This window comes from Dromiciops gliroides, chromosome 5 (assembly GCF_019393635.1).
Source record: "Dromiciops gliroides isolate mDroGli1 chromosome 5, mDroGli1.pri, whole genome shotgun sequence".
Classification (NCBI taxonomy): Eukaryota; Metazoa; Chordata; class Mammalia; order Microbiotheria; family Microbiotheriidae; genus Dromiciops; species Dromiciops gliroides.
Genome location: NC_057865.1, coordinates 300,767,846 through 300,794,871, shown reverse-complemented (window position 1 = coordinate 300,794,871; position 27,026 = coordinate 300,767,846). Strand labels below are relative to the sequence as shown.

The 27,026-nt window shown below is 49.7% G+C and overlaps 1 protein-coding gene across 1 annotated transcript in view; it reads left to right on the top strand.

Moving 5' to 3' along the window:
• The window catches only part of TBC1D22A (TBC1 domain family member 22A), a 268,885-nt gene extending 242,128 nt beyond the window's left edge, over positions 1-26,757 (top strand). The window contains exon 13 of the mRNA XM_043969133.1: positions 25,999-26,757. Within this exon, the coding sequence (XP_043825068.1) occupies positions 25,999-26,127 (129 nt within the window). The 3' untranslated portion in view covers positions 26,128-26,757. The remainder of the gene's footprint in view (positions 1-25,998) is intronic.
• Positions 26,758-27,026: the final 269 nt, after the last annotated feature.

Genomic DNA, 27,026 nt, shown 5'->3' with positions numbered 1-27,026 from the left:
AGTGGATAGAGCACTGGCCCCGGAGTCAGGAGTACCTGAGTTCAAATCCGGCCTCACACACTTGACATTTACTAGCTGTGTGACCCTGGGCAAGTCACTTAACCCCAATTGCCTCACTAAAAAACAAAAAGGCAGCAGAGACAGAGTCCTACAGGATGAGACAAAGCATTAACCTGTTCTGATCTAAGGACCACTGCCCTAGGAGAAGGCAATCCTCCCTCTCCCCTTGTCCTAAAGGAGGAGGATCATTCACATGAGAGGTGAGAAGTGATTAAGGGCCCACCAGGAGGCTGCTGCCATAACAAAGGAGAGAGGGTGAAGCCATGATGGGGTCCCTGCCCCTGCGTCGGAGCCCAGGCTTCCCCTGGGAGAAGATGGGAGGCATCTGTGGAGTGATGGAGATAACCAGAGGATGGGAGGGAAGCTGGCTGGGCAGGCTCTCAATCCCTATGGTGTTTGGCTGCTGCTTTTCCTGCTACCCAAGGAGAGTGAGATGCTGGGGCATTACTCCAGGTGCAGACTGTGGTGGTCCTTCTTTACCAAGAACAAAGGGGATGTTCCTCCTCTTTCTTCACTTCCCTCTCTCCCTCGAGAGTGTGTATCCATTCCAAAGGTTACCTCTGTTTCTTTAAAGTCTATTTTTGGTTCTGTCCATTCACTCCCTAAAAGCTGGCATTAAGATAAATCTGTGATTAATTTGGCTCATTACTTGTATGGATGTATTTCATTTGTTTAGAGGCAGCTGACAGGAAGACTGTGGTCAACTCTGCAAAGAATGAGAGTGGACCATGTACTTTGTGGGGCTCACCAGCTGGGCTTGAGGCGAGCCAACTAGATTTTACTGATACCTGTTACTCTAGTTTCCTCAAAGGAGGGAAGAAATGAAACTGAGCCAAGAGTGGTCTGATGGAAGAGGGTGTGGTCTAGGCAATTCCCTCCCTGTTTTTCTTTCTAAAGCAGATTAAAGACCCTTATCTCCTTTCAAGGGCACTGAAGACCCCTGGAAGGAGTAAGTGGGAAAGAGTGACTGCCATCACTTTTTAAATTAGAATTTCCACTTTGTCAGATGTGGTACCTTGGGCAAGTGCTTTCCCTTCCCCAGAGCTTATGTTTCCTTGTCTTGAATTGAAACCAATAGGTTGGAACTAAGGTCCCTCTAAGATCCCTCCAACCCAGTGATCTCCCAGGTTGTTCATCAGGAAGAGGAGCCCATATTTCTAACACCAGCCCCAGGACACCTTCCACTTTGCCAACACCTTGAGAGCCAAGTCTTAAAGCTGGTGGAGGGTGGGCTTCCTCAAGCCACATTCTGGCCCCTTCCTTCTGATCTCTTACTTTCTTGCTAACATGGTTTGAGTTAATGGTAAAGAGAAAGAGACCCCTGATGAGAAATGGCAAACCTGAAGAGATCTTCCCACTAATGGCCTTTCTTGTCCCCATCTCCTGAAGACCCAGGCCCTGGAGCTAGACTGAGGGTGTTCTGGGGACACACTAATTATCCCAAGGATTTCTAGGACAAACGCTGAGGGATTTCTCCATTCCAATTTTGTGGGGTTTATTTTTTGAGATAAATTCCCCAGAAGTCAGCCTACTGATCTTCTAATTCCTCATGCAAAGAGAAAATATTTGCTCTTATCATGCTTAGCTGCATCCCTTTTCTACAATGGGAAGGCTGAGCAATGTTGGATTACATTTCTAATAGGCCACTTATGTCACTGGGGAAATGGCTGCGTTTGATTTGATCTTTAATGACCCTCAAAAGCTGTTTGTCTTCATAGACCCCATTTCTGTCAACAGGATTATCCCTTCAATATTTATCTGGTTTAATGGCAGAGCAAAACTGTAGCACTAGGGAAGTTGTATCAGGTCACTAGGCAGCTCCCGCCAGGGTGGCACAGGGGCTGAGGGCTGGCAGGGCCAAACAGCAGGCGCTTCTCCACATGGCATCTGCCCCTGGCAGAGGGATCTGTGGGGAACCGTGTTGTGGCACCATGATGTGCTGCTCTTCTCTCCTCCCCAAGGATTTCCCTACTTTTCCCATGCTCTGATCCATAGGCATTCTGCCAGCCTCTACCTCCCTTAGTAAGAATGGCTTAGGTGCCTGTGGACTATTTCTGGGTTATCCAGCCCCCTTCAGATTCTCTTTCTGTGCTCTCATCTCCTGCTCCAGAGGCATTACTTTATTTTATTTATTTATTTATTTTTTTAGTGAGGCAATTGGGGTTAAGTGACTTGCCCAGGGTCACACAGCTAATAAATGTTAAGTGTCTGAGGCCAGATTTGAACTCAGGTACTCCTGACTCCAGGGCTGGTGCTCTATCCACTTTGCCACCTAGCTGCCCCTCCAGAGGCATTACTTTGAAATGTATACCCAGCGCTCTAGTAGCCACTGAGATACCAGGTAACGCTAGATGAGACAACCAGTGCACAAAGTAGTTGTGACTTACCTGATGTCATACAGCCAATTAGTGGTGGAATCATGATTCAAATTCACTTCTGACTTCACATCCAAGCACCTTAGGTCATGGGACATCAAAGATGAGAGAAACTTGAGGAGAAGAAATTGTCAGACTTGGGAGGAACCAAAGAACAGGGAATGTCTGAGCTGGGAGGGCCTCAGAACAGGGAATGCCTAGTCACTTGTTGCAATAAGAAGGCCATCTAACGGGCAGTGAAAAACAGGAATTCCTGGTGGACCCTGGAGGAGTAGCTTAACAAGTCTCCCTTTCTTCCAAGGCACAAATTTCACCCAAATGTAAATCCTCTGGAATTCCTTATTAATTGGGCAGGTTGAATTTTGGCTGTCCTTGGTGGATTGTCCTTTCTCTGGGTACTCTCAGAAATGGTCTGTTTGGAATGTATTCACACTGATGCACTTAACCTTGCTCTGTCATTGGGCCCCTACCGCAGGTGGCCAAAGAATCAGCTCTTTGGTTTGATGTGGAAAATAGTTACTCACATTTGTGCTAACCCAAGGGTTTTTCCTCTCTTGTCCTCATTAACGATTTTATTTTAATTGCGACAACATGTTCATTGTAGCTTAATGTCCTTCGCTTGGTGGTAGTTTTTCCAAGGTTGTCCTGAACTTCTTAGGAAAAGCCTGCCTGTTGTGAATTGGGCTCCCAGATGTGAACATAAAAGTTGATTTCTAGTGTGTGCCCACCAGGGGCAGACGGGGACCTGGAGGGAATGGGGCCTCATTGCCCCACTTTAGATCAGGCCTCCCTGCTCGTCCGTGATGCTCCCCGAGCCAGCCACAGATCATTAGCGATCATTGGTTCATTTTTGCTGCAGAGAACCGCACATTGCCATTGTCCGTGCTAAACCCCAGCTTTTGTGGTCAGAATCCCAGCAGAAGGGAATGCAGAGCTGGCGATGCCGTGTTTGGTGTTTTCCTCCTGCTACATGGTTGCTCCTCAGTGAACTTGTCACCGAGTTAAATACAATGACCCCTCCTGGTTGGCAGTCACTCTTGATGAATGTCTCACTTTTAAATCCCCATCTGTGAGTCACCCCCTTTCCCTCCTGGTTCCATTTGGAGCCTTCCATGACCATTATCAGATGACACCCCCATCACTTCCTCAGACAGTAGCTCCTGCGACAAAGACAGATAGGAAATCAGGACTTTTGGACAGAGTTTGGAAGAGGAAGATGGCTCAATGTGGCTTGTGTTTCCATAGCCCTTTCCAATCTGCAGAACAAATAAGACAAACATATTGCAGAGGGAAGTGAGTTCTACAGAAGTAATTCAGTTTAATCATTTCTTTTTCTTTTTTTTTTTTTTTAGTGAGGCAATTGGGGTTAAGTGACTTGCCCAGGGTCACACAGCTAGTAAGTGTTAAGTGTCAGAGGCCGGATTTGAACTCACGTACTCCTGACTCTGGGGCCAGTGCTCTATCCACTGCACCACCCAGCTGCCCCTCAGTTTAATCATTTCTAATATGCATTTGCTCGACTGCTGCTGTTGACAAGTTTCTATGCTGGGCATCCCCAGACAAAGCCTGGAAGATAGTCCTTGCCATCAAGGGGCTTTCATTCTACTGGGGAGTGTACTGTGTGCCCACATGGGTTATAAAGGGAAGGTACAAAATACAATTGGTGAGAGTTGAAGGGCCATTCTGGATGGACCATAATGGAGCCGTAAACTAACTCATCAACCAGCCAGACAACTAATCAGCTAACCGGTCCAACCAGACTACCCGCTGACCACGCAGTATTGCCGTGTCTCCTCTGTGCCAAGCTTGGTGTACAGCCTAGGGCAGAGAAGGAGCTCAGGTAAGACCCGGTCTGCCTGCCTAGGGAAGGATGAGAAGAGAACCCAAATAATTCTCATGCAGCACCCAAAAAGGTTTCCTGAAGGTGGCGTCTTTCTAGTTGTGTTCTCTTCCTGCTGAGTTCTGACAGGTGAGTTGGATTCAGCAGGTGAAGAGGCCCTTATGGGACTAAAACCTGGCCTAGGCAAAGTCCTCAAAGCAGGGAGAGTGTGGGCAAAAGCCATCTAAGCTCAGAGCCCTGCTATGCCCCCGCGCAGCAGTGAGTGCTCCGGGTACTTCTCCGGCGGGAGGGGAGGCACAAAGGCTGGCTCTTTCAAGAATGGGGCACAGAGAATCCAGCAACGTCCCAGAGAGAGGATTGAGATGACAGCCAACTGTTTTCTTCTGAGGACCAAGCCTGTTTTGTTTTGTTTTGGTTTGGTTTTGGTGGGGCAGTGAGGGTCAAGTGACTTGCCCAGGGTCACACAGCTAGCAAGTGTCAAGTGTCTAAGGTCATATTTGAACTCAGGTCCTCCTGAATCCAGGGCCAGTGCTCCATCCACTGCACCACCTAGCTGCCCCCAGACCAAGGCTGTTGAGGTGCTTCAGGTCTTAGGAGTCATCTAGCCTAAATCCCCCTTCTTTTATAAGTGAACAAATGGAGGGTAATGTGACTCTGCTGACATCACACAGGGTATCAGTAGCAAAACTTTCATTGGAACCCAGATCATCTTATTAATAATCTAAGTTCTTTCTGCTAGCAGCAAGACCTTCACTAGGAACATTTGGGGCCCGATTCCATACCTGAAAACAAATTGGGAAGGAGAAAGCAGCCTTTTGGCACTACCCGATGACTTCTTTGTAGAACTGATGGATCCTGGGCTTAGCTTCAGCCTCTAAGCATTAAGGCTACCCAAGAGATGAAAAATGCATTGGGACAGTGCTGAAAATACACACACCACACATTCACAGTCTGTGTTGGGAGAGGTGGACTCCATCTGCCCAGAAAACAGTGACTAAATGCTGCTAAACCCTAGCACAGTGTGGAAAGGAACGGGATCAGGGGAGTCTAGGACTTCAGATCCCAGTGAACACTGCCCTCCCCCTTTCACTTCTAGACCCTTGAGGAAGGAACTCATGAGACATTTTCTTTGAACTTGGACTCTAAGTCTAAAATGCCCAGGATTTTTTTTTCTGTTCTCTCTTCCTCTGGGTTCTAGGCACAGCTAGTGGGAGAAATTAATTGAATGTCTCTGCCATTAATGTGATTACTTACCAGGAAATTCTCTGTAAAAAGTGCTTAACATCTCCCCATGGTGTCTAGCAGTGTGAGTGAAGAACAGTGTCCATCTGGCCCTGAGTAGGGTGAGCTTGGTTATTTGTCAGAGGACAGGGAGTAGAGCTGGCTTATAAGGCATTAGTGAGTTGACAGGAGTCGTGCCTGTATAATAAAAGCCTGCTGTGGGGGCTGAGTGTGAAGGAAACTCGGACCCAGCCTTTGGCTTGATGATTGCTTTTTAGTAGGTTATTCACTGAATAACGACATTCCCATTATGTGAACTGAGGAACTGTTATCTTAAAAGCCTGGTTTGGCTGGGTAGTACTTGGTATTTGGAATGATCTGGCCATGGGAAGGTTTAGATTATATCTCCTTTGTTGTTCAGTCATTTCGTTGTGTCTGATCTTCGTGACCTCATGAACATAGCACTCCAGGCCCTTCTGTCTCCAGTATCTGTCAGAATCTGTCCAGGTTTATGCTCATTGTTTCCATGGCACTGCCTATCCATCTCATCATCTGCCATCCCTTTCTTCTTTTGCCTTCAATCTTTCCCAACATTAAGGTCTTTTCCAATAAATTCTACCTCCTCATTATGTGGCCAAAGTATTTAAGTTTCAGCTTCAGTGTTTGACCTCTCAGTGAATAGCCTGAATTAATTTCTTTAGGTATTGACTAATTTGATTTCTTTGTTGTTCAAGGGACTGCCAAAGTCTTCACCACAATTTGAAAGTGTTGATTCTGAGGTGCTCATCTTTCCTTATAATCCAGCTCTCACAGCCATAGCTATATCTTAAACCAATCAGTTGTTCCATGTTTGGTTCTAACTGTTGCTTCTTGGCCTACATATAGGTTCCTCAGGAGACAAGTAAGATGATCTGGCACTCCAATCTCTTTGATGACTTGCTACATTTTGTTGTGATCCACACAAAGGCTTTAGTGCAGTCAGTTAAGGAGAAGTAGATGTCTTTTCTGAAACTCCATAATTGAGTAAACGTTGACAATTTGGTCTCCAGTTCCTCTGCTTTCTTGAGAACCAGCCTGCTATTTTGGGAATTCTCAGGTCACACATTGCTAAAACCTAGCTTGCAGAATCTTAAGCATAACCTTGGTGACATGTGAAACAAGTACAGTTGTTGGGTAATTTGAACATTCTTTGGCATTGCCCTTCTTTAGGATGGGGATGTAAACTGATCTTTTCCAATCCAGTGGCCACTGTTGAGTTTTCCAAATTTGCTGACATATTGAATGCAGCACTTTAAGAGGATCATCTTTTAGGGTTTTAAATAGCTCAGCTGGTATTTCAGCAGCCCCACAAGCCTTATTGTTTGAAATGCTTCCTAAGGCCCCCTTGACTTTGTGGTAAAAAAAAAAAAAATGAAAGTTTTTAACAGTCGGTTAGGATAACTGAAAGGCGCCAGTTTTTCAGGGACCACCCTTTCGGGGAGGAGACCAATGACATGAGCTATGCACGCCAGTCCCCCTGCTGTGCATGTCAGACTGCCTGCTAGCACTCCACTTCCGGGGTGCGAGCTTAAAAGGCAAGGAGAGAACGGAAGTGGGGACTTTTTTCCTGTTCTGCTGGTCTCCTGACTGCACTGCACAGGCTGATGTTTACGAGAGTTCGACTGGGCCCGGCTCGCAGTTAGCAGAAGCATGAGCTTGACACGGTCTCTCTCTCTCCCCAAAGGTGGCCTTTGGCTTTTGGTGAGTTTTATACGGAATATAGACTAAGCTTAGACTTAAGATGATTTGTATTGTCTTTCTATTTTCCTATCCTTCTAATCAACATCACCTTGTGACTACCATACAATAAAAGCTCTAACTAGAAAACCAGAAGCTTCTTCCATTTACTAGTCTGGGAGATAAATTAAGGGAAAGGTTAAAGAGGGGAGATTTATGATCTAATATCCAATTTAAAATCTCACAACTTCATTCTCCAGGGTGTTTGGTTCTAGATCAGTAACCATACCATCATGGTTATCAGGGATGTTAAGATCTTTTCTTGTTTAGTTCTTTTGTATATTCTTGCCACCCCTTCTTAATCCCTTATGATTCTATTAAGTCCCTACAATTTTTGTCTTTTCTTTTGCCCATTTATGCATGAAACTTTCCCTATATGTATCTACTTTAAAAAAAAATATTGTCTTTTCCATTTTATAGCTTTCTTCTATTTCTTTGTATTGCTCATTTAAGAAAAACTTACCTCTCCTTATTATTTATTCTCTGTAATTCTGTATTCAGTTGTGTATATCTTTTTCTTTCTCCTTCACCTTTTCCTTTCTTTTCTCAGCTATTTGTAAAGGCTTATCAGTAGCCCTTTTGCTTGCTTGCTCTTCTTTTTCTTTGGGATGTTTTTTGTTGCTGCTTCCCATACATATTGTGAGCCTCTGTCCATAGTTCTTTAGGCACTCTACCAGGTCTAATCCCTTAAAACTAATCATTACCTACACTTCATATTTATAAAGGATGTTATTTAGGTCATACTAAAAGGGTATGATGGTATTCCCTACTTTCTTCAATTTAAGTGTGAATTTTGTAATAAGAAGTGCACGACCTGAACTGTAGTCAATTCCAGGTCTCGTTTTGTGATAAATTGTTATTAATAACCAATATCTTGGGGAGATTCAGATCTCCCCCTCTTCTTTCAATGTCCTGAAGGACATCATGAATAATGAGATTGCATTAACTCTCCTTAATCTTGCTCAGACCCCACCCAGCCCTCTCAGGAATTTAAGGTGGAAAACCCATTATATTGTGTTCAGCTCGGGTTTGGGTGAGGCCTACATTCTTTGAATTGCTAGCATCCAGCTATGGGTGAGCTGGTATAGCATACTTTCCCTGTCTAAGAGATACTCAGTCCTTAGCTTTAAGGTAATCCACCTCCAATCACATTAACCAATTAGATTCCATTGCTGTTTGATGGACCATCTACTGGTACTTAAACTGAGTCCTGCCCCATGATCATCTTTGGTTTGAGAGATGGCCAAATGATCATCCTTTGATTAATAACCTGCCACTTTTATTAATAAAATTATTAAATTGTCTTTTGAACTTTTGTCACAATTTTTACTGATCCTTATATAGAGCTTCTCCTCTTTTGATTGCAAATATTATTTCGCTATTGATCATCTGGTGTTGTCTATGTGTAGAGTTGCCTTTTGGGTTGTTGATAGAGTGTTTGTTATAACCAGTGATTTATCTTGGCAAAACTCTATTAGTCTCTTCGCTGCTTCATTTTGAACTCCAAGGCCAAACTTGCCTGTTATTCTGATTATCTTTCTTTCTCGCTTTCTTTCTTTTTTTTTTTTTTTTTGTGAGACAGTTGGGGTTAAGTGACTTGCCCAGGGTCACACAGCTAGTAAGTATCAAGTGTTTGAGGCTGGCTAATTATCTTCTTCTTCTTCTTCTTCTTCTTCTTTTTTTTTGGTGAGGAAATTGGGGTTAAGTGACTTGCCCAGGGTCACATAGCTAGTAAGTGTCAAGTGTCTGTGGTCAGATTTGAACCGAGCCCTGAGGGGCACCCACAGTTGGAGGGTGTGATCTGGAGGAGGATCCAGCCAAGGAGACAGAAGGAAGGATCAGAGAGGGAGAGAGAAGGGTGTCCCAAGAACCTAGAGAGGAGAGAGTGACCCCTAGGCAGGGTCTGAGGCTGCAGACAGTGAGCTTAAGGGGAATGGGCTGAGAAAAGGGAGTCGGCCACAGTTCTGTCCCTCTGCAGGAAAGGATTGCTTTCTGGTTTTGTAGCCCTTGATGACTGACTTACTGGGCAGCTTAATTCTCATAACGGCTTTAAGAGCCAATGTGCAGACGCAGGCGGGGAGAACGCCCAAGGTCTCCCTGAGGTGGGTGACAGAGCCTGGATTTGAATCTAGCTAAGTCTCCCCCAAACCCCACAGACTGACTTTTGTGACGCAAACTATGATGGCCTCTTCCCATCCATCCATCATCATCGTCACCAGCACGGGGCCGTCTGGTCTGTGAAGGCTTACCGAGCACATCTGCCCAACTGCTGGGATCTGGGCACGACAGATGCGGTGGTCTCATCTTCCAGAGGCTTCGAGGACTTGGGCGTCTCTCCTGAGGTCACCCAGCTGGACGGTTGGGTGTGGGACTCAGACTCTGGCTCCTTTAAGTCCAGCGTTCTTTCTGCCAAGCTGCCTCTTGTTCAGGATGACAAAGAAAAGAGGTCCTTCCCCGCTTGACAAACCAAGCTCTGTGTACGTCCTGGATCAAAGTTTCCCCATCCATCCCCACATCAGCAGCAGCAGTGATCAGAAGGGAAGGGAGGCGTAAGTGGTCTCGTGCGTGGTCTTTCTCTTAGAACACATCGTTGAAAATAAGCTATGAAGAGAGATTAGAGGCTGCTGCTTTCTTCTGCAGGCCTCTCTGACATTCAGTATTTCTCCTCGGGAATTGCAGTCCACACTCAGTTCATCTCTGTCCTTTCCAGTGAATTAAGCAGACAACAGGTTCCTTACATCTTGTGGTACCCTTTGGTGTGGGCCCTGTTTCCCTGTGCTGCCTTTGATATTCATTTGACCTGGAGAATGGGGGGGTAGCTTTAGAATTTCCGAAACGAAGATGGTGTTTCTTTTATCTGGCCTCAGAATCTCGTGCTTCGTTGGTAACCAAGGAAAGCCTTTCCTTCCAGCCCGCAGGGTGAAATTATAAAACGGAATGATTAACTATCTGTCTCTTCTGCTCAGCTCCCTGGCAATCACTCTGAAGGCTTTTGATTACCGTTGCTGGACAGAATTGCTGAAGAGACGGCCTAAGTGTCGCTTTAAAAAACCCACAAGAGTCATTCCCTCAGACATAAAGACCACAGTTGTGTGTGCGGCCCCCTTGGACCCAACAGGGAAAGGCTGCCATGGCATTTTCCTGAATAGCATCCCAGCCAGCTTAACGTCTAAATCTCCAGCCTGGACAGACAGCACCTCTGCATTTGGGTAGTCATTCTGAGACAATCAGGCAGGATTACATGGCCAGCACCTGCAGCTGCCGGAAAACTAGCAGGGGAAGATTGCTTCTCGGTATGGGGTCCCTTGTGGAGTGCTGTTTCTGGCTTTGGTCAGAGCAAAGCCTCCGCCCTTCCCCAGACCCCAGGCGGGCCCAACTCCAGGTGCCCAATAGCCTGCGTCAGCAGGGCGATACAGCCGGCAGCCAGTGCCCGCTGTCACTCTCCCACACCCTTCACTGTGGTCCGGTTATCTTCATCATAATAATGATGAGCATTATACAGCACTTCAGGGCTCGCAAAAAACATGTTACAGCTATTCTTTAATTTTGTCCTGACAACCTCGGGAAGTAGATGAGGGAACTGAAGCCATGAGTGGTTAAGTGACTTATCTAGGATCACACAGCTAAGAAGTCTCTGAGGCCAGATATGCCCCCAGGTCCTCCTGACTCCAGGTACGGGGCCATCCAGTGAGCTTCCTCACTAATATCTTGACAGAGTGGACAAAATGCTTACAGACACATGTTGTAGGGGTGCTTCCCATAGCACCAGGAGCTGTGATCATATTTGATGGTATGACATCCATCCATTTCTCTGTGGTTTTACTCCCCTTCTCCAGTTTCTCGAGGGCATGGTACCCTTACCACAAAACAGCTAGATTTGACATTTGCTTTGCATTTTCTGAGCATGACATTTTTAGGAAGAATGCCCAAGTGACCTTCAATTTAAATAGTCTTCCCTTCAAAGATCAAGAGTGATTCAGGTGACTGAATCAAGTCCTGGCTATCACTCTCCTGATACACAAGACTCTGGTCACTAGCATGGGTTATAAAGAGGGATTTTTCAAGGTGGGTTTGCACAGGAGTGGAAGGATCTCAGTGATGGTGTTGAGTAAATCAGGAGACAATGTTCCTGAACAGATGCATGATGCCTTTGCGTGCACGCTAGAAGTAGTAAGTCAGGGAGGTCAGTTCGACCTAATCTCTACCTGAGCTCTAATAGGGTGTGACCCGTGGCTGGACCCTGATGGCAGAAGACCTGACCTCACTCGGCAAAGAGATTATAAATATATAAATGGAGTTGTATCTCTGTAGGAGCTTGTGATCAGGAAGATGGAAGCCTATTGGAGAAGGGAGGCGGGTGAGGAGCAAGGGGGGAGAAGGAACCGGTGGGGACCACTGAGCCAGAGGGAAGAAGGCGATGATGAGTTCATAAGTAGATTGTCAGGGTCCCTTGGGCACAAGGAAAGAGAAATGAAGCCAGGGTGGAAATCAGAACTTTGGGACAGAGGAAGCACCTGCTCCTCAGGGTGTCTAGCTTCCACAGCATCTTGCTTCCATCCTCGCTTGCATGTGCTCCTTCAGATGAATCACTTGTGGGGATGTGTTGCTTCGTGAGGCAATAAGTTCTCTGTCATAGAATCTTAGAATGTCACAGCCTTGAGAGACCTTAGACATTGTCTGGTGCTAGAGAAGAAGCTGATTGAAGCCAATAACTGCATACAAGGGCAGCACTTGAACCCAGATCCCAGCGTGGTAATGGGTAGCAGAGCCATTGAGTCCTCCCTGACCCAGAGAGTCATTGTTGCCTTTACCATCCCACACCACCTGGAAGGGCTCTTTGCCCCCTAAAGTAGCTGATGCTGCGTTTAGACGTTGGAGCAGCTAGGGAGGTGGCAGAGGGGCTGTATTCATCCAGGCCGGGGCGAGCTCTGAGTGCGAGCTTGGAGAGTCCATGATTCTGACTGCAGCCTGGTGGGCTGGGTGAGAGGGGCTCCCGGAGCTCCTGCATTGTCGGCTGTGCAATCCTGGGAAGGCCCCTCTGGCTCTCTGAGCCTTGCGCTTCTTCCTGTCTGCAATGCCTCCTTGCCCACAGGCTTGTTAGGGTGAAGGCTCTGGCCTGTCTGGGCTCCCTGTGGCCCATCCCATTCAGAAAAAGGCCTTCTGAAAGGACTGAAGCAGTCCTCACAATATTCAAATCTGTGGTCAGAAACCCACCTGTTTTCTTTCTGATGCCAAGAGCCGAGGCGGCCTCCTCTGTCCATGGGTCACATCCACATTCAGCTTCTGCCACAGCCACAGAGGAGGCTGCATCTTGTCGGTCCTCAGGCTCAGAGCGGGCAGAGCCTTCCTGGACTTTCTGTCTCCCTGCCCAGCTGCTGGGCATCAGGGCCAGGACTGCTTTGGAGCCAAATGTGGGTAGAGATGACGGGGCAGGGAAGGAGCGCCCACGTCCCCAAGGGCCTTCTCTTCTTCCCCTGATTGTTTCTCCAACAAACACTGGCCCATAACAATGTCCCTATCAGCCTATTCAGGGGACTTGCCTGCTTGATGGACAAAGGCAGTCAAAGCTTCTCATAAAAGAAGGTTTAGGAAGCTGCTGGTTGAGGGCAGTGGGTGACACAACACTGGGAGGCAAAGAGATGAGGGGGGAGGAATTGTCCTCATTCCCCTGAACCTGAGCTGGACAGAGCTTGTGGCACCAGCTCTCAGGGGTGTGATTCTGGGCAGTGTCCCTGGATGGCAACCGTGTTATCCTGAAATGCCACTGGGCCCCTGCCCAGCTGTGCAAGCAGCGTGCGTTAGGATGCAGCTCAGCTTGTTACAGAGCGGAAAACAAATTTGGGTTTGCATTCCTTCTTGAAATGGCAGCACAGGAGCTTGGCCGTTTGACTAAGCCCCAGCTCCCTTCTCCTGTGCCTCAGTTTCCCCAACTGCAAAACAAAGTCAGTAGACTGATGGAGTGGTGACCCTGGGAGGGCACATGTGGCCAGCACCCTGCCAGCCTCAAAGCAGGTCATGCATGGGAGCTCCAGGGATTATTCTGGGCCCTCATCCTGTTAAGATCTTTGGGCAGGGCAAGTCCAAATGGACGTCATTGATGCATTCTGCCATCCTTCCCTCGAGGAGCTTGGAGTCTATTGGGGGAGGAGGAAGGGCAGAAACATGTCCAGGAAACATGGAATTTAAACTTGGTTCAAAGTACTTTCTAGGGAGAAGGCATGAGTGGGGGTGAGGAGGTGGGGGTGGGAAGGCAGGTTTTCTGACTTCTGAAGGCAGTGCAGGAGAGGAAGAAGTGAGGGCATTGCAGGCCTGGGGCCAGACAGGCTGTGCAAAGGCATGGAGGTGGGAGAAAGCAGAACGTATCAAGGACAGTAGGATGGAGAGCCTGGAGAGGTGGGCTTCGGCCCCACCATCCAAGGTGAGAGAAGCTTATCTCTTGTCTGACATCCCCCATGCTGCCCTGTTCCAGAGCTCAGTGGGGATGAGTTTGAGCAGCCTCACCACATTAGACCAACATGCATGTGCATGTCAGGGGTGTCAGCCCCTTTACTGGGGCTACTGCAAAGTTCTCCCAGTGGCTCGGCCTGCCTCCAGTGTCAGCTGTCCACTCCCTGCTCACCCAGTGCCCAAGGGCAAGGGGATGAGGGCCTGAGCTAGGGTGGGGGCTACAGTGTGATGGAAAGAGGTAGAAATGATATATATATGTATGTGTATGTATTGTGTGTGCACGTGTGTATGTATGTATGTGGTGTATATGTGTATGTAGAGTGCATATGTATGTATGGTGTGTGTGTGTGTGTGTGTGTGTGTTTAGCAGAACTACCAACACGTCCCAGTGCTCCCCAGTCCTTCACCCCAGTACAGAGCAGGGCAGTGGGTGGAGACCTTCTCTTCCTCTCGGGGCCAGGTTTGGTCAGTTCTTCTGTAGGGGCTGCCCTTCCCGGTACCGTGCAGCAGTCGTGCACATGGTGTTTTCCTAGTTCATCCAATTTCTGGTTGTCTTGGTTTACAGCAGAATCACAGTGAGCCTTTGGGACGTCCCTTCAGCCACTTGCTGAGCCGTCCTCCCCTCGATGAGCATGTACTTCTTTGCTTCTACAGAAAGCCCTATCACAAGTATTCTGGTGACCGTGGGCCCTTCTTCTGATATATTCCCAGCAATGGGGTCCTGTGGGGACCAGAGGACATGGCTGTGGATGCTTGAGCCACCATTGAATTGTTTTCCTGGACAGCTGGACCGATCCGCATGTCCACCAATAGCATTTCTATCTCACTTCAGCCCCTCCAGAGCCCATTTGCTGGTTATGAGGACAAAACCTGGGATTGTTTTGATGAACATTTCTCTTTTTAGTGAATTGGAACTTTTTTTCATATGATTGTTAAATCGTTTGTCGTTCTTCTTTTGAGAACTGTTTCTCCTTGTACTTTGACTACTAAAAACTATTGGGGATTGGCTTTTAGTCTTAAATTTCTGTCAGTTGTCTAAAATATCTTGGACATTAGACAGGCAGGCCCTTAATTAGAAATATTTGAGGGCAGCTAGGGGGCGCAGTGGGTAGAGCACCGACCCTGGAGTCAGGAGGACCTGAGTTCAAATCCAGTCTCAGACACTTAACACTTACTAGCTGTGTGACCCTGGGCAAGTCACTTAACCCCCATTGCCTCACCAAAAAAAAAAAAAAAAAAAAAAAAAAAAAAAAAAAAAGAAAGAAAGAAAAGAAAAAAAGAGAAATATTTGATATAAAGTTTATTTTTCCCAGTTTACTGACTACTTCCTTTCTTATCCTAGTTGCATTAATTTTGTTCATGGTAAAGTTTCCCAATATCTTATAATCAAAATGATCTATTTTGTCTTTTGTGATCACCCCCATCCTTTCCTTCACCCCTTAGCCAAGAGTGTGAAGAGTACCAAGGGACAATTTGGTTTTCTTCTACTTTTTTTTTTTTTGATGGGACAATGAGGGTTAAGTGACTTGCCCAGGGTCATACAGCTAGTACGTGTCAAGTGTCTGAGGCTGAATTTGAACTCAGGTCCTCTTGAATCCAGGGCCGGTGCTTTATCCATTGCACCACCTAGCTGCCCCTCTTCTACTTTTTCTTTTTTAATGGCATGCAATTTGTTTTATGGTATGAATCCTTTTAAATTTGTCTTGTAAAAACTATGGTGGTTCTCATGCCAAAAAAAAAAAAAAAAATCTGAGACCATCTCTCCACTTTTGAAAATCAGATATTTGGCAAAACCAGTGATTTTCCACCACCTTCCCAACTTTCCCCAGCATAGGAGAGGTCAATAATTCCCCAATCTTCTCAATTTGTGAATCTGACCTTTTGAAATCTAAACTACAGTGTGAGTCTTTCTTCTCAGTTTCATCAGTAGCTGAAAAATCAATTGGAGAACACTGGGTTGAGACACTCAGGAAATTTAATAATTTTTCACAATTTATGTAACCAGGAAAAATACCATTTTACCAGTGAGTGAGTATATGACATCAACACTGCTGAAAGTCAATATTATAGCACTGCTAAATTTAGTTGGTGAGAGGTTGTCCTGTGTTGAGCAGAAATTGAGTTGACTCCTTCTGCCTTTGCTGACATCACCGCCCTGCCTGGCATGGTTTTTCCTACCATGCACTACCCCCTTCCCTTCCTCAAGTCCTACACATCCCTTAATGTTCGACTCAGATCCCAGCTCCTCCAAGAGGCCTTCCACGACCTTCTGTCCCTGAGCATTCCCAAGTGCTTCTGCCCCTTACTGTGGGCTACAGGGACTGGGATCTGTGTGTGTGTGAGAGTGTGTGAGTGTATGTGTGAGTGTATGTGAGTGTGTGTATATGCGTGTGAGAGTTTGTGTGCGTGTATGCATGCGTGTGTGTGTGTGTGTGTGTGTGTGTGTGTGTGGCTTCAGTCCCCAACCAACCTGTGAGCTTCTGGGGGGCAGGAGCTGTGTGCTCTTCTCCAGTCCAGAATCCTGCTTCAGTAAATAGCCTTTATTACTTGGGGTTGAACTCCTCCTCTGGGTCTCTGCTCGGCACTTGCTGCACCCTACCATTTGTTATACTTCTCTCTACATGGAGTATCTCCACTCTCCCCTTAAGTCCCAGGAACATAGAAGGGTCCTGAGGACAAGAACTGGGGGCTTCATCTTTTCAACCCCAGTCTGCAGCCCCTAGTACAATTCCTTACACATTATAAGCACTTAATGAATGTTTATGGAATTGAATTGATAAGACCTGGTCTCTGCTTTCTTGAATTCAGGGACCAATACGGACATCCACACAAACACCCTGAATATCCAGTATGTTAGAGAGGTGCCGCATCCTCTGTGAGGTCCCTGGGCAAGTCCTTGGCTGTGGGCAGCAGGGGTGAATCAGGGAAGACTTCCTAAAGGAAATGGAATTTGAATTAGGCTTTAAAGAATGGCTTGGAATTCAACCATTGGTACAAGATATTGGCTGATAGCAGAGTTAATTTTTCAGAACCTAGAAGATTTGGGCCTTGATTGAAACCTGTGAGTAGATGTGTCCATCTCTGTATCTTACTTCCTTCCATCAGCAGGGTTCTCCTGGGCACCTCAGGGGCAGTACCTGGCTCTTTTGAAGCTGGCAGAGCTTGCCAACAGGGCCCATGGTCCTGTATTGTCTTCGTGACCAAACAAAAGTGAATGCTGTGATTTTCTCATGTGAATGAAACCAGGCTGAATGGCCTGTGAATAGAGAAGAGATGGATGGGAGAGATACTATGGGCTTGGGGCTGAATCAGAAGGAATCAGTCCACAAGTATTCATTAAGAGGCTAGGCCTACCGAGGCAGCGGCTTGTACACCTTGTTCCTGGGAGGAGGCAGCTCAGGCAGAGGTTCTGAGCTGCCGGGGAGTCAGTCTCTCAGGGGAATGCACCAGGTTGGGTGCAGGGGGGCCCAGGTGCCGAAGGGGAGCAGACCAGCCCAGGGTGGAAATGGAGCAGGGCCAACCTCTTCTGTTGCCAGAGGCCCAGAGACCATCTCCTTTTTTCACGTCCGCCTCGAGCCCCAGGGATCATGCACGGCAGTGACTAGAAGGATGGCAGGGGAAGGGGTGCTGTCTGTCGAGAGGGAAGTTTGAAGGTGGTCGGGGGTGAGTTCTGTCCTGGGTCAGCAAGTTCAGATGTCCAGAGTCCAGCTCGTGCCATCGTGTTTCCTCCCTGACTTCTCCAGACTCCTCGGGGTCTGAGCCAAGGGGAGGGTCCCCCTCTCTCCTCTGCTCGTTAGCTCCAGATTCACTTCACTTAAATTGTGTGTGATGAGTGTTGCTTTGAAGACTGTTCCCCAGTGGCACGGGCCTCCCACATGATTCCCTTCCCTTCATTCCATTTCTCTGCTCTCCTCCCTCCCTTTGATTTCATTGAGATAATGAGTTGAAGCCTAGAAAAAAAGCTGCAGGACTTTGGCTCTTTGCTCTTCCCGTCAGGCCGCTCGGAGCGGGCAGCATATGTGCTGCTTCACCCACAGCCGGCGGGTCTCGGCCCCTCGGCTCCCCTCCCCTCCACCCCGTCGCCAGCCTCCTCGTGCTGATCCTTCCTGACAGGGAGCTCTGGCCCAAGGCAGAGCCTCAGCTCCTTCCTGGGGCCACAGTTTTCATCACACCCACTTTTTTGATTAGCACTAAGTCTGGAAGTACAGTGAGGATGCTCCGTGTGTACTCTGAGCAGGCAGTGGCACACTGTTGTGGTCTGGTGGAAAGAGAGATGGAGCAGGAAGCTGACTCAGGCACCTGAAGGTGTGGTTCTCACCGGGAAGCCTTCACCTAAAAAACACGAGCCCCTGGCGGGGCCCTCCGAGGCCTAGCGGAGATGCTTCTGTCAGTGTGTCTGGCCCCTGTGGTTTTTCCAGCTGGCTGTGGAGTTCTGTGTGGCCATCCCCCATTTTCTAGCTTTAGTGCCAGATTCCTCTGGAATTGGACTGTCAAGGAGATCCGCTCCTGATGGCTGCATTTCTGGATGTTCTTGGGGTAGGTTGGGGCAGCAGAGGAGAAAGGCCCAGGGAAGCCCAGCCCTGCTCAGCATGGGGGGGGGACCCATGGACCTTTTGGAAGCAGACATGTATGAAACTCTACAGCTGTGGGGCTCACAACCCGAGGGAACCTTGAGGATTCATAGTCCAAGTTCCTCACTGGGCAGACAGGGAAACTGAGGAGCCGAGCGACCAGATCCGCCTGGGCCATTTCTCCTTCGGAGCAGTCAGACAAGAAGAGCAAGGACTTCCAAAGGTCCTCTCTACAGGACACCAGCAGTGTGGCCCGGGCTCCTCCTGTGGCGAGTGACCGAGTGGGACAGTGCAGTGGGGAAGTGGACGTTTTGCCTTTTCAGACTCTCCCAGGGAGCTTCCTCTTAGGGATGGGTGGTCTCAGCCAGGGTGGAGGGTGACTTGTGGTGTGGTCAGCTTCATTTCTCTTCCGTCACACAATGACACGCTCTCTGTTCTTTGTTTTCTTGGCCTCTCCTCCGGCCTCCTGCTGTGGCCTGCGGCAAGCACAGCTTTGCCAGTGATGGGGGAGGAGGGGTCCAAACCAGCCTCCATGGCCTGCATCATGATGAGCACAAGGGTTCATTTAATTTAAAAAAATAGAACTGGGGGGGCTGATAAAATGCCTCTCCCCACGTTCTCTTATGATGCCTCATAACAAGGACTCTAGGGTCCTGAAGGCCAGCCCCACAGATCACTCTCTGGCAGGATCGACCAAGTGGGATGGCTTCTACCATGGGCTGGGAGATGGGGCATGTCGGCCGGCACGGGTACCCGGCAGCTCCTCACCAGAGGAGGGCAGACCACAGGCAAGCAGCGGCTCATGAAGGACTGTCTACCGAGGAGGGGACGGGTGCCCGCCAAGCAGCCCCTGATCCTTCTCAGAGGGGATGGGGATCCGGGGCTGCCGCGAGGCGAGGTGCCTTTCTTTGGCCTCTCCCATTCTGATACAGTGCTTAGCCCAGTGGCTGGCACATAGTAGGGGCTTAATAAGTGTTTACTGATATGACTTGGCGTGGATCTTCTGCTGTACCTGAAGGTCAGCACATGTGAAATTGAAACCCCCCTCCCCTTCCCATCTCTCTTTCTCTGAATGAGCCTCCCACTATTCTTCTAGGCTCTCAGGCTTGGAACCTGCAGTCTTCTGGAATTTGTCCTTCCCCCCTCCCCATTAGTCATCAGGTCTTTGGCGTCCATCTCCCCATAACCTTTGGGATTCGGGGCCCTTTATTTGGCATGGCCACCACCCATTGCTCCAATTCAGGACTTCCTTGCCTCTGCTTTGACTCACAGGCTTCTTCTCAGAGCCTTCAGCATCTCCCTGCTCCAGTCTACCCTAAATACAATGGCCTAATGACCCAAGTCCCTGGCTCTGAGCTGCCCTAAGTTACCAGCTTTCTCTCCAAAGTGCAGAGGAGGGAAATGCCCTGTGCCCTTGCCTTCCCACAGTGAGGTGGCCCTGCCAGGCCCTGGCATGTGCCCATAAGCACCCATGGCTGGAAAAGTCCTGCTTACATTTGTCCCCAGTCAGCACCGTCACAGCTCACTAACAAGATTTGCAACCATGCAGCTTTGGAACACAAACGCTGTTAAGCCGTAAACCTAGCTTTAAACGTGATTACAAGCCCTCCTGTGAGCATAGTCTGAGTGTGTAAGTGAATGGAAGGGGAAGCCAATCCCATTTGTGTCTCTCCCTTCTTTTTTCAGGACACATAGCAAAGAATTCTTGTTATTGTGGCTAGAATCAACAAACTTAAAAATTGGGTTTGCTTGGAGAGAAAATAAGACATTGTCTAATTTGGGTGAGGTCAAAGAAGCCACTTTGCTCATCTTTCCTACTGAGACAAGAACATTAACGGTTGGTTTTAATTTAATGTGCATTTGTCTTTCAATTAGCATCAGCTATAGTAGCTATAGGTTCATGGATCATTGGAATGGAAGAAACCTTGGGGATTGTCTGTGCCAACACTCTGAAGAAATGGAGGCCCAGAGATGTGAAGGAATCTCTCTGTGATTGTCCAACGGCTTTCCTCTTCTTTCCCTCATCTCATGCTCTTTCTCCTCACTCTGATTAGCCGGTGGGACTAACCCTTGACTGAATGACCAACAGCAGCCCCCGAGTTATTAATCATGCTCTAAATGCTCTTGAAGTGATGTCAGAGAGATGGCGATTTCATACCCAGCTTATCCGGTGACATTCCCAGCATCTATGGTTGTGTCCGCTTGGGATTCCATGAACACAGCCTTCTGTGGTTTTCGTGATGGGCCAAGAATACTCACCTCGGGCAGGGGTGGGGGGCAAACCTTCAGAGGATCAGATGATGGCGTCCACTCCCTCTGAGCGTTTCAGGACTTATGCACGTGCACAGTGAAGCCAGAGTTACTCTGGAAAGGGGCGGCCTCTCCGAAGTCACCCAGGCCAGCCCTGCCCCAAGCACAGATCCCGGGCTTCCTTCAGCCTCGGCTGAGAGGTCTTCAGGCATGGGAAGGTGGCTCCTTTAGGGGCTGGTGCCCTCCGCTGTGGGAGACCACCCCCTAGGACACCTCCTCCTCTTCCTTGGGGTGCTCCCCTCTAGGGCAGCCTTCTGGTCATACTGAGGCAGTGCTCACACGTTCCCTCTCTCTTGGTCTTCTCCGCTCCAGGACAAACACCTCTGATTTTTCATCTGATTTTCCAGTCACGGGGTCTTCAGTCCCCTCACTGTTCGGTCCTCTCTCTTCTGACTGTGCCCTGCCATTCCACAGTCCGTTCTGAGAGATGACCGCCAGGTCTGAGTCCTGTGTTCCAGGTGTCTTCTCCTCAGTGCCCATCGATCCGGGGAATGGCTAAAGCCAATTGTGGTGCATGAATGCCATGGAATACCACTGTCCTATAAAACAAAAATCCTCCAAGTGCAGAGCAGCCTGGGGATCAGTTAGGAGGCTAACACAGGCATCCAGCTCTGCCTTTGGGATCAGAGGGACATGGATGGTCGAATCCCAACAGTGTGTGCTCAGTGTGTTAGAGAGTGAAGAAAGCCAAAGTGCTGTGTGAGCTTCAGGGGAGAAGAGTCTTCTCTGACCGGGGATCAGGGTAGGCTTCCTGGAGGAGGTGACTTTGGAGTTACCCTTAAGCCATGGGTAGGAATTCAGTGGGGGGGGGAAAGGATGGGAGGACATTCTAGACAGAGGGAACAGTAGGGGAAGGGCCTGAAGGAGGGTGAGCACTGGGGGCCAGAGGGTTGTCCCTTTGGCTTGGGCACAGAACGGAGGGGATGGTATGAGATGAGGCTGAGAAGGTGGGTCATGCCAGACCGGAGGGCCTGCAACACCAGCCAGGGAGTGAGAACTCTGCTGGGGCTCATTAGGGAGCCATTGGAGATTCCTGAGCAGAAGAGTCCCTGGCCCCATCTGCGTGTATTCAGTATCTGCTTGTTGGGACAAGAAGTCTGAAGCTGCTCTGGGCTTATCTTCTTGTCCTGTTCCTTCAGGTGTCCCAGAGAAAGAGGGCGAATGGCTGTGGATGAGCTGGAAGGGTCTCCAGCTTATCTAGGGGAGGGAAGCAATGAAGATTCCTTCCTTCCCTCCTTCCCTCCCTCTAGCCTAGATCGAGGGCCTGTGCTCAGGACTGGGGACACAGACACAACAAAAGCCCTGGCCCCTGTCCTGATGGTCCTGACTGTGGATTATGCCGTGCACAGGGATGAGTGTGAGCCCAGGGGCCAGGCTAGGGGCCACAGGAGCTAGAGAATCATGGAAAGGAGAGGCCTTGCCCACCGAGTGGTCAGGGAGAGCTGAGGAAGGAGCCTGGCACCGGAGCTCCCGGCTCCTTGGGCTCCAGGTGTACCTGGCATTGCCTGGCTCCATTGGCTGTCCCTCTCCAGCCTGACCTTTCAGAGGAGAGTCAGTATCTGGGGCTGAGGGATGAGCCACCTGAAAAGCAGCTCTTCAGTGCTGACAGGCCCATCTCGGCAGCCACCCTGGCTCCAGAGGGTCGGGGTCTTCTCAAAGATTCATGAACCGAGGGACAACTGGAAGGATGGAGCAGAGCTGCCGAAACAGAGAGGTGATTGGTGGTGGATGGATGGATGGACGGATATGCTGCCTTGGCCTCTTCTTGGGATGGGCCTCGGCCCCTGCCAAAGTTGGGGCCTGGCCCACTTCTAGGCTCCTCTTGCCGAATGGAGGCTCCTTCCTCTCTTTGTGCCCTGGGTCATCTCCCAATCTGCTGGAGGAAGTTGACTTAACTGGGTCTGGGACATTGTCCCCGCCAGCCTCAGGATTCAGAAGGCATTCTGCTTCCTCTCGTGGGTGGGCCAGGCAGCTGTGGCAGCAGCCCCGACTCCCTCCCCTTGGGTCAGCCTTTCCCTAAAGCCACTGCTCTCCCATTCCTTCTACACTTGCACTTAACAAGTCCAGACATTTCTTATTGGAATACAGCCTCGGGGCCCGGCTCTCTGAGCCAGGAGGGATGCTGATGAATGTTCCCTGAGCCACTTGTCAGATGAGACTGCCGACATCCAGGGGTGATGAGTACAGAGACCCTCAGACCTTTCGTGGTCTTGTGGTTGTACTTGGCTGATAAAATTACAGTGACGGGTGCTGTCCTGCCCCATTTGTTCTTAGAGCTCCCAGGACAAGCAGGGGGAGCGGGCAGAGGGCCAGCTGTCTGTTCCCCTTCCAGTCCATTCTAAAGTTGGGCTCGTTTGAGTTCCATCAGGTCAGGCACTGGCTGTGATCTGAACTTTTGTTCTCTCGTTCCCAAGTCAGAGCGAATGGCCAAATCCTCCAGCTTCTCTCTACCCTGCCCACACTGCCATCCTCGGTGTCCAGAACCCGGGCAGCACTGGCCAAGGCCTGTCCGAGAGCTTTATGACCGCGCTTGAGCACCATCATGCTTTTCCTCAGGCCCCTCCGTAGGTCTTGTGCTTCATTACTTTTCCAGCTGAGCCGTACAAATCAGAGACTGGGTATAGACAGAAAAGTGAATGAGACTCATTAACCTGGTGGCCTTGTTGGTGCACTGACTCCTGGTTTCTGGCTTCATCTTTTCCTATTAACAGAAGAAAATAATAATTGTAGGCAAATGAGCCCTTTGTCTCTGCCAATATTAATTTATTCATCTTGGCTCTGTGGTAGTTTGTAAACTTCTGCCTTGAGTGTCTTTTAAACAGACTAAACGTGTTATCTGCTCAGTCTTGATTAGCAGACGTCTCTGCCATTTGACATCAAAAGCTAACTTGCTTCCCATCATCCTCTGGGGATCAGAGGCTAGTTTGACTTAAGAGAAAGTCAGCGGGACCCAAGCCGTGCTAGGTGATCTGTGCAAACCACTGGGAAGGCCAGCTTTGACAGGGTGAATCATTCTTGGTTTGGGAAGTGTTGGTGCCACTAATGCAGTTGCACGGTTGGCCATGGCTGACGGCCCTCACTGTTGGGAAGTCATTTCTTACTGTTCACCCACGGGCCTCATGGTCAGTAAGGAAATAGATATTTATTGTGAGCGGCTACTGTGAGCCAGGCCCTGTGCAAAGCTCTGGGGAGTAAAAAAAAAAAAAAAAAGAAAAAGGCAAAAGACAGTCCCTGACCTGGAGAAGCTTACAATCTAACTGGGGTGGGGGTGGGGTGGGGTGGCACAACGTGGGGACAAGGAAGCACAGACAAGCTGTAGACGGGGCCAATGGGAGAGGGTGCTGGAAACACGAGGGGCCGGGAAGGCTTCCTGCAGAAGGCACTGAGAGGGAGCCAGGGAGGTCAGGAGTGGGGGCACAGGGGGAGAGTGTTGCAGGCCTGGGGGGTGATGGACGGAGAGGATGCCCTTAAGCTGAGAGACAGAGGGGCGGTGGAGCAGCCGGGGCCAGGGTCAGGGGATCCAGGAGTGTGCGGAGGAGGGGAAGAAGGCTGGAGAGAGAGGAGAGGGCTGGGCTAGGCAGGGCTTGGGATGCCAAACAAAGCCCGTTGTATTTGCTCCTGGAGGAGGATTGACTGGGGGAGTGACATGGGCGGGCCTTCGTTTTAGGAGAACCCCTTTGGTGGCTGAATGGAGGGGGGAGACTTGAGACAGGCAGCCCCCCCTCTCAACTCCAGCAGCTGTTGCCATAGTCCAGGTATGAGGTGACCAGGCCTGCTCCAGGGTGGGGCAGGGTCAGAGAAGAGAAGGGGGCATGTTTGAAAGACGCTGTCCTTTCCACATCTGTCACATGGAGATAATAACAGCACCTGCCTCACAGGGTTGTGAGGATGAAATGAGGCAGGATTTGTAAAATGCTGTGCCAACCTGCAAACACTGTATACATGCTAGCTACTGTTCCACCCCCGGTAATGAAGAGAGTCGTAGTTATCAGCCGAGAGAGAGACAGAGACAGACAGACAGAGGGAGAGAGACAGACAGAGACAGAGAAAGAGGAGACAGAGGGAGACAGACAGGGAGAGAGACAGAAAGAGAGGGAGACAGACAGAGGGAGAGAGACAGACAGAGGAGACAGACAGAGGGAGAGAGAGACACAGAGAGGGAGAGAGAGACACAGAGAGGGAGAGAGACAGACAGAGGGAGAGAGACAGGGCGAGAGACAGAGGGGACAGAGATACAGACAGAGGAGACAGACAGACAGAGGGAGAGAGACAGAGGAGACAGAGAGGGAGAGAGACGGACAGAGGAGACAGACAGATAGACAGAGAGGGAGAGAGACGGACAGAGGAGACGGACAGATAGACAGAGAGGGAGAGAGACGGACAGAGGAGACGGACAGATAGACAGAGAGGGAGAGAGACGGACAGAGGAGACGGACAGATAGAGAGGAAGAGAGGGAGGGACTGGGGTTCATCAGATCTGGAGGCAGGGTCTGAATGATAAGCCAACCTCTCTGGGGCTTCTCTTGGTCTGAAGCCTTCCCAGTACCGAGGAGCCACTGCTCCCTCTGACCTCACCCGGCCCCACCCGGGTCTACACCTGTCTGAGACATCAGCCATGGGATATTGACCAGTCAGTTCCCAGTTGTCATGAGCTCCATGTGAATAAGAAATGGGGCTTATCTCAACTCTGTCCCTCCCTGCTGCCCCCCCACACCGTGGGTGCTTCATATATGAGGTTTTTAACAATGGAAGGGAATTGCCTGAGGGTGGCAGGCAAGCGGGGCCAGGGCCCTGGACTCTCCTGCCAGGCTTCGTCCTCACAGACCAGGCGGAATAGGCCTTTTTTTTTTTTTTGGACTGTCCAAGTCTTGCCCGTCCTTTCCAGGCCCCAGAACAAAGCTGTTTCCTGGAAGCAGTCTGCCCCAAGTGCCACCATTTTGGTGACAAACGACATCATTTGTGCAAACTTCTCTGCAGACATACAGGGCTTTCAAAATGTCGGCCGCTGGGGGCAGCTAGGTGGCACAGTGGATAAAGCACCAGCCCTGGATTCAGGAGGACCTGAGTTCAAATCCAGCCTCAGATACTTGGCACTAGCTGTGTGACCCTGGGCAAGTCACTTAATCGCTCATTGTCCTGAGCAAAAAAAAAAAAAAAGCCAACCACCACCACCACCACCATCAGTAGCAGCAGCACTTTGTATCTCTCTGACCCACCGTGTTTGCATGCATGCTGCATTTGTGCCTTACTCCTCCTGTTAGACTGGAAGCCCACTGAGGGCAGGCACCCTGATTGGGATAAACTCCGCCTCTCCCTGAGCGCCCCTGGTGACTGACCGTGCCTTGGGTTGGAGTGGGCTGATTCCCTCTTTAACAGCCGTGTCCTCTCTTTTTGTCAGGAGCTGCTCATCTTCCTCCAGAACTTGCCCACGGCCCACTGGGGAAACGAGGAGGTCAGCGTGCTCCTGGCGGAGGCTTACCGCCTCAAGTTCGCCTTCGCAGATGCCCCGAATCACTATAAGAAATGAGCCACGGGGGCTTGTTCCAGAGTAACATCCTTTTCATTCTGGTTTGCACATTTCCCGACTTACTTACTAATTGTGGCATACTTTTGTAAAGTGCGCATTAGGGCCGTGTCTACGCTGGCCCAGGACAGTCGCTGACTCGGAAAACTGCCCAGCGATCGGCCTTCCCAGGGCCAGGAGAAAAGTGACCCGCCGAGGGCATGCGTCCTCCTGCACACACCAGAAAGCACAGGACCTCGGCCGGTGTAGACACAGCTTAGAGGGTCTCGCTTCTTACAGCCGAACACGAGAGGGATTCTGAGATACCAAAGAGAGACAGAGGCGGATGCATCCTATCATGTGAACTTCTGGGCAGAAGCCCCGACTGAGGCCAGCTTCAGGCTGGGCCGGGCCAGTGAGCTTTCTGGGGCCCCTGCGCCCCCTCCCCAGTTGTTGTCATTGCCAAACCCATTGTAGCCCCTCTCCCGCACCCCCCAGGGCGGGTGGGGGGGCACAGCCCTGTTTGGAGGGAAGTGGAGGCAGCCGGGAGAGGTTGTTGCTTAGAATCCCCCTTGGGAGCGCTTGCTTTTGTTGGCTCTGTAGTAGATGTATTTTCAAACTGGAAAAGTCTATTCTACTAAAAGTAAATGAAAATTAAAAAAAAAAATCAGATGCGTTGTGAACCCTGTGGACCTCTGGCTGCCTGGCCCCCATCATTCATTCTCCCACAGTCTCTCCTTCTCAAAGGAGGGAAGGACCTCAGGTGCCCAGCAAGGCAGGAGGGGGCCGGCCTGGCTCCTGCTTCTCCCTTCTCGCACACAGCTCTGGGCTCCTGAAGAAGGCTCTCAGGACGCTGCCCCCAGGTCTGGGAGAGGCCCTGCCCCACCACCATCTCCTGTGTTTTCCCTCTCAGAAGCGAGCGG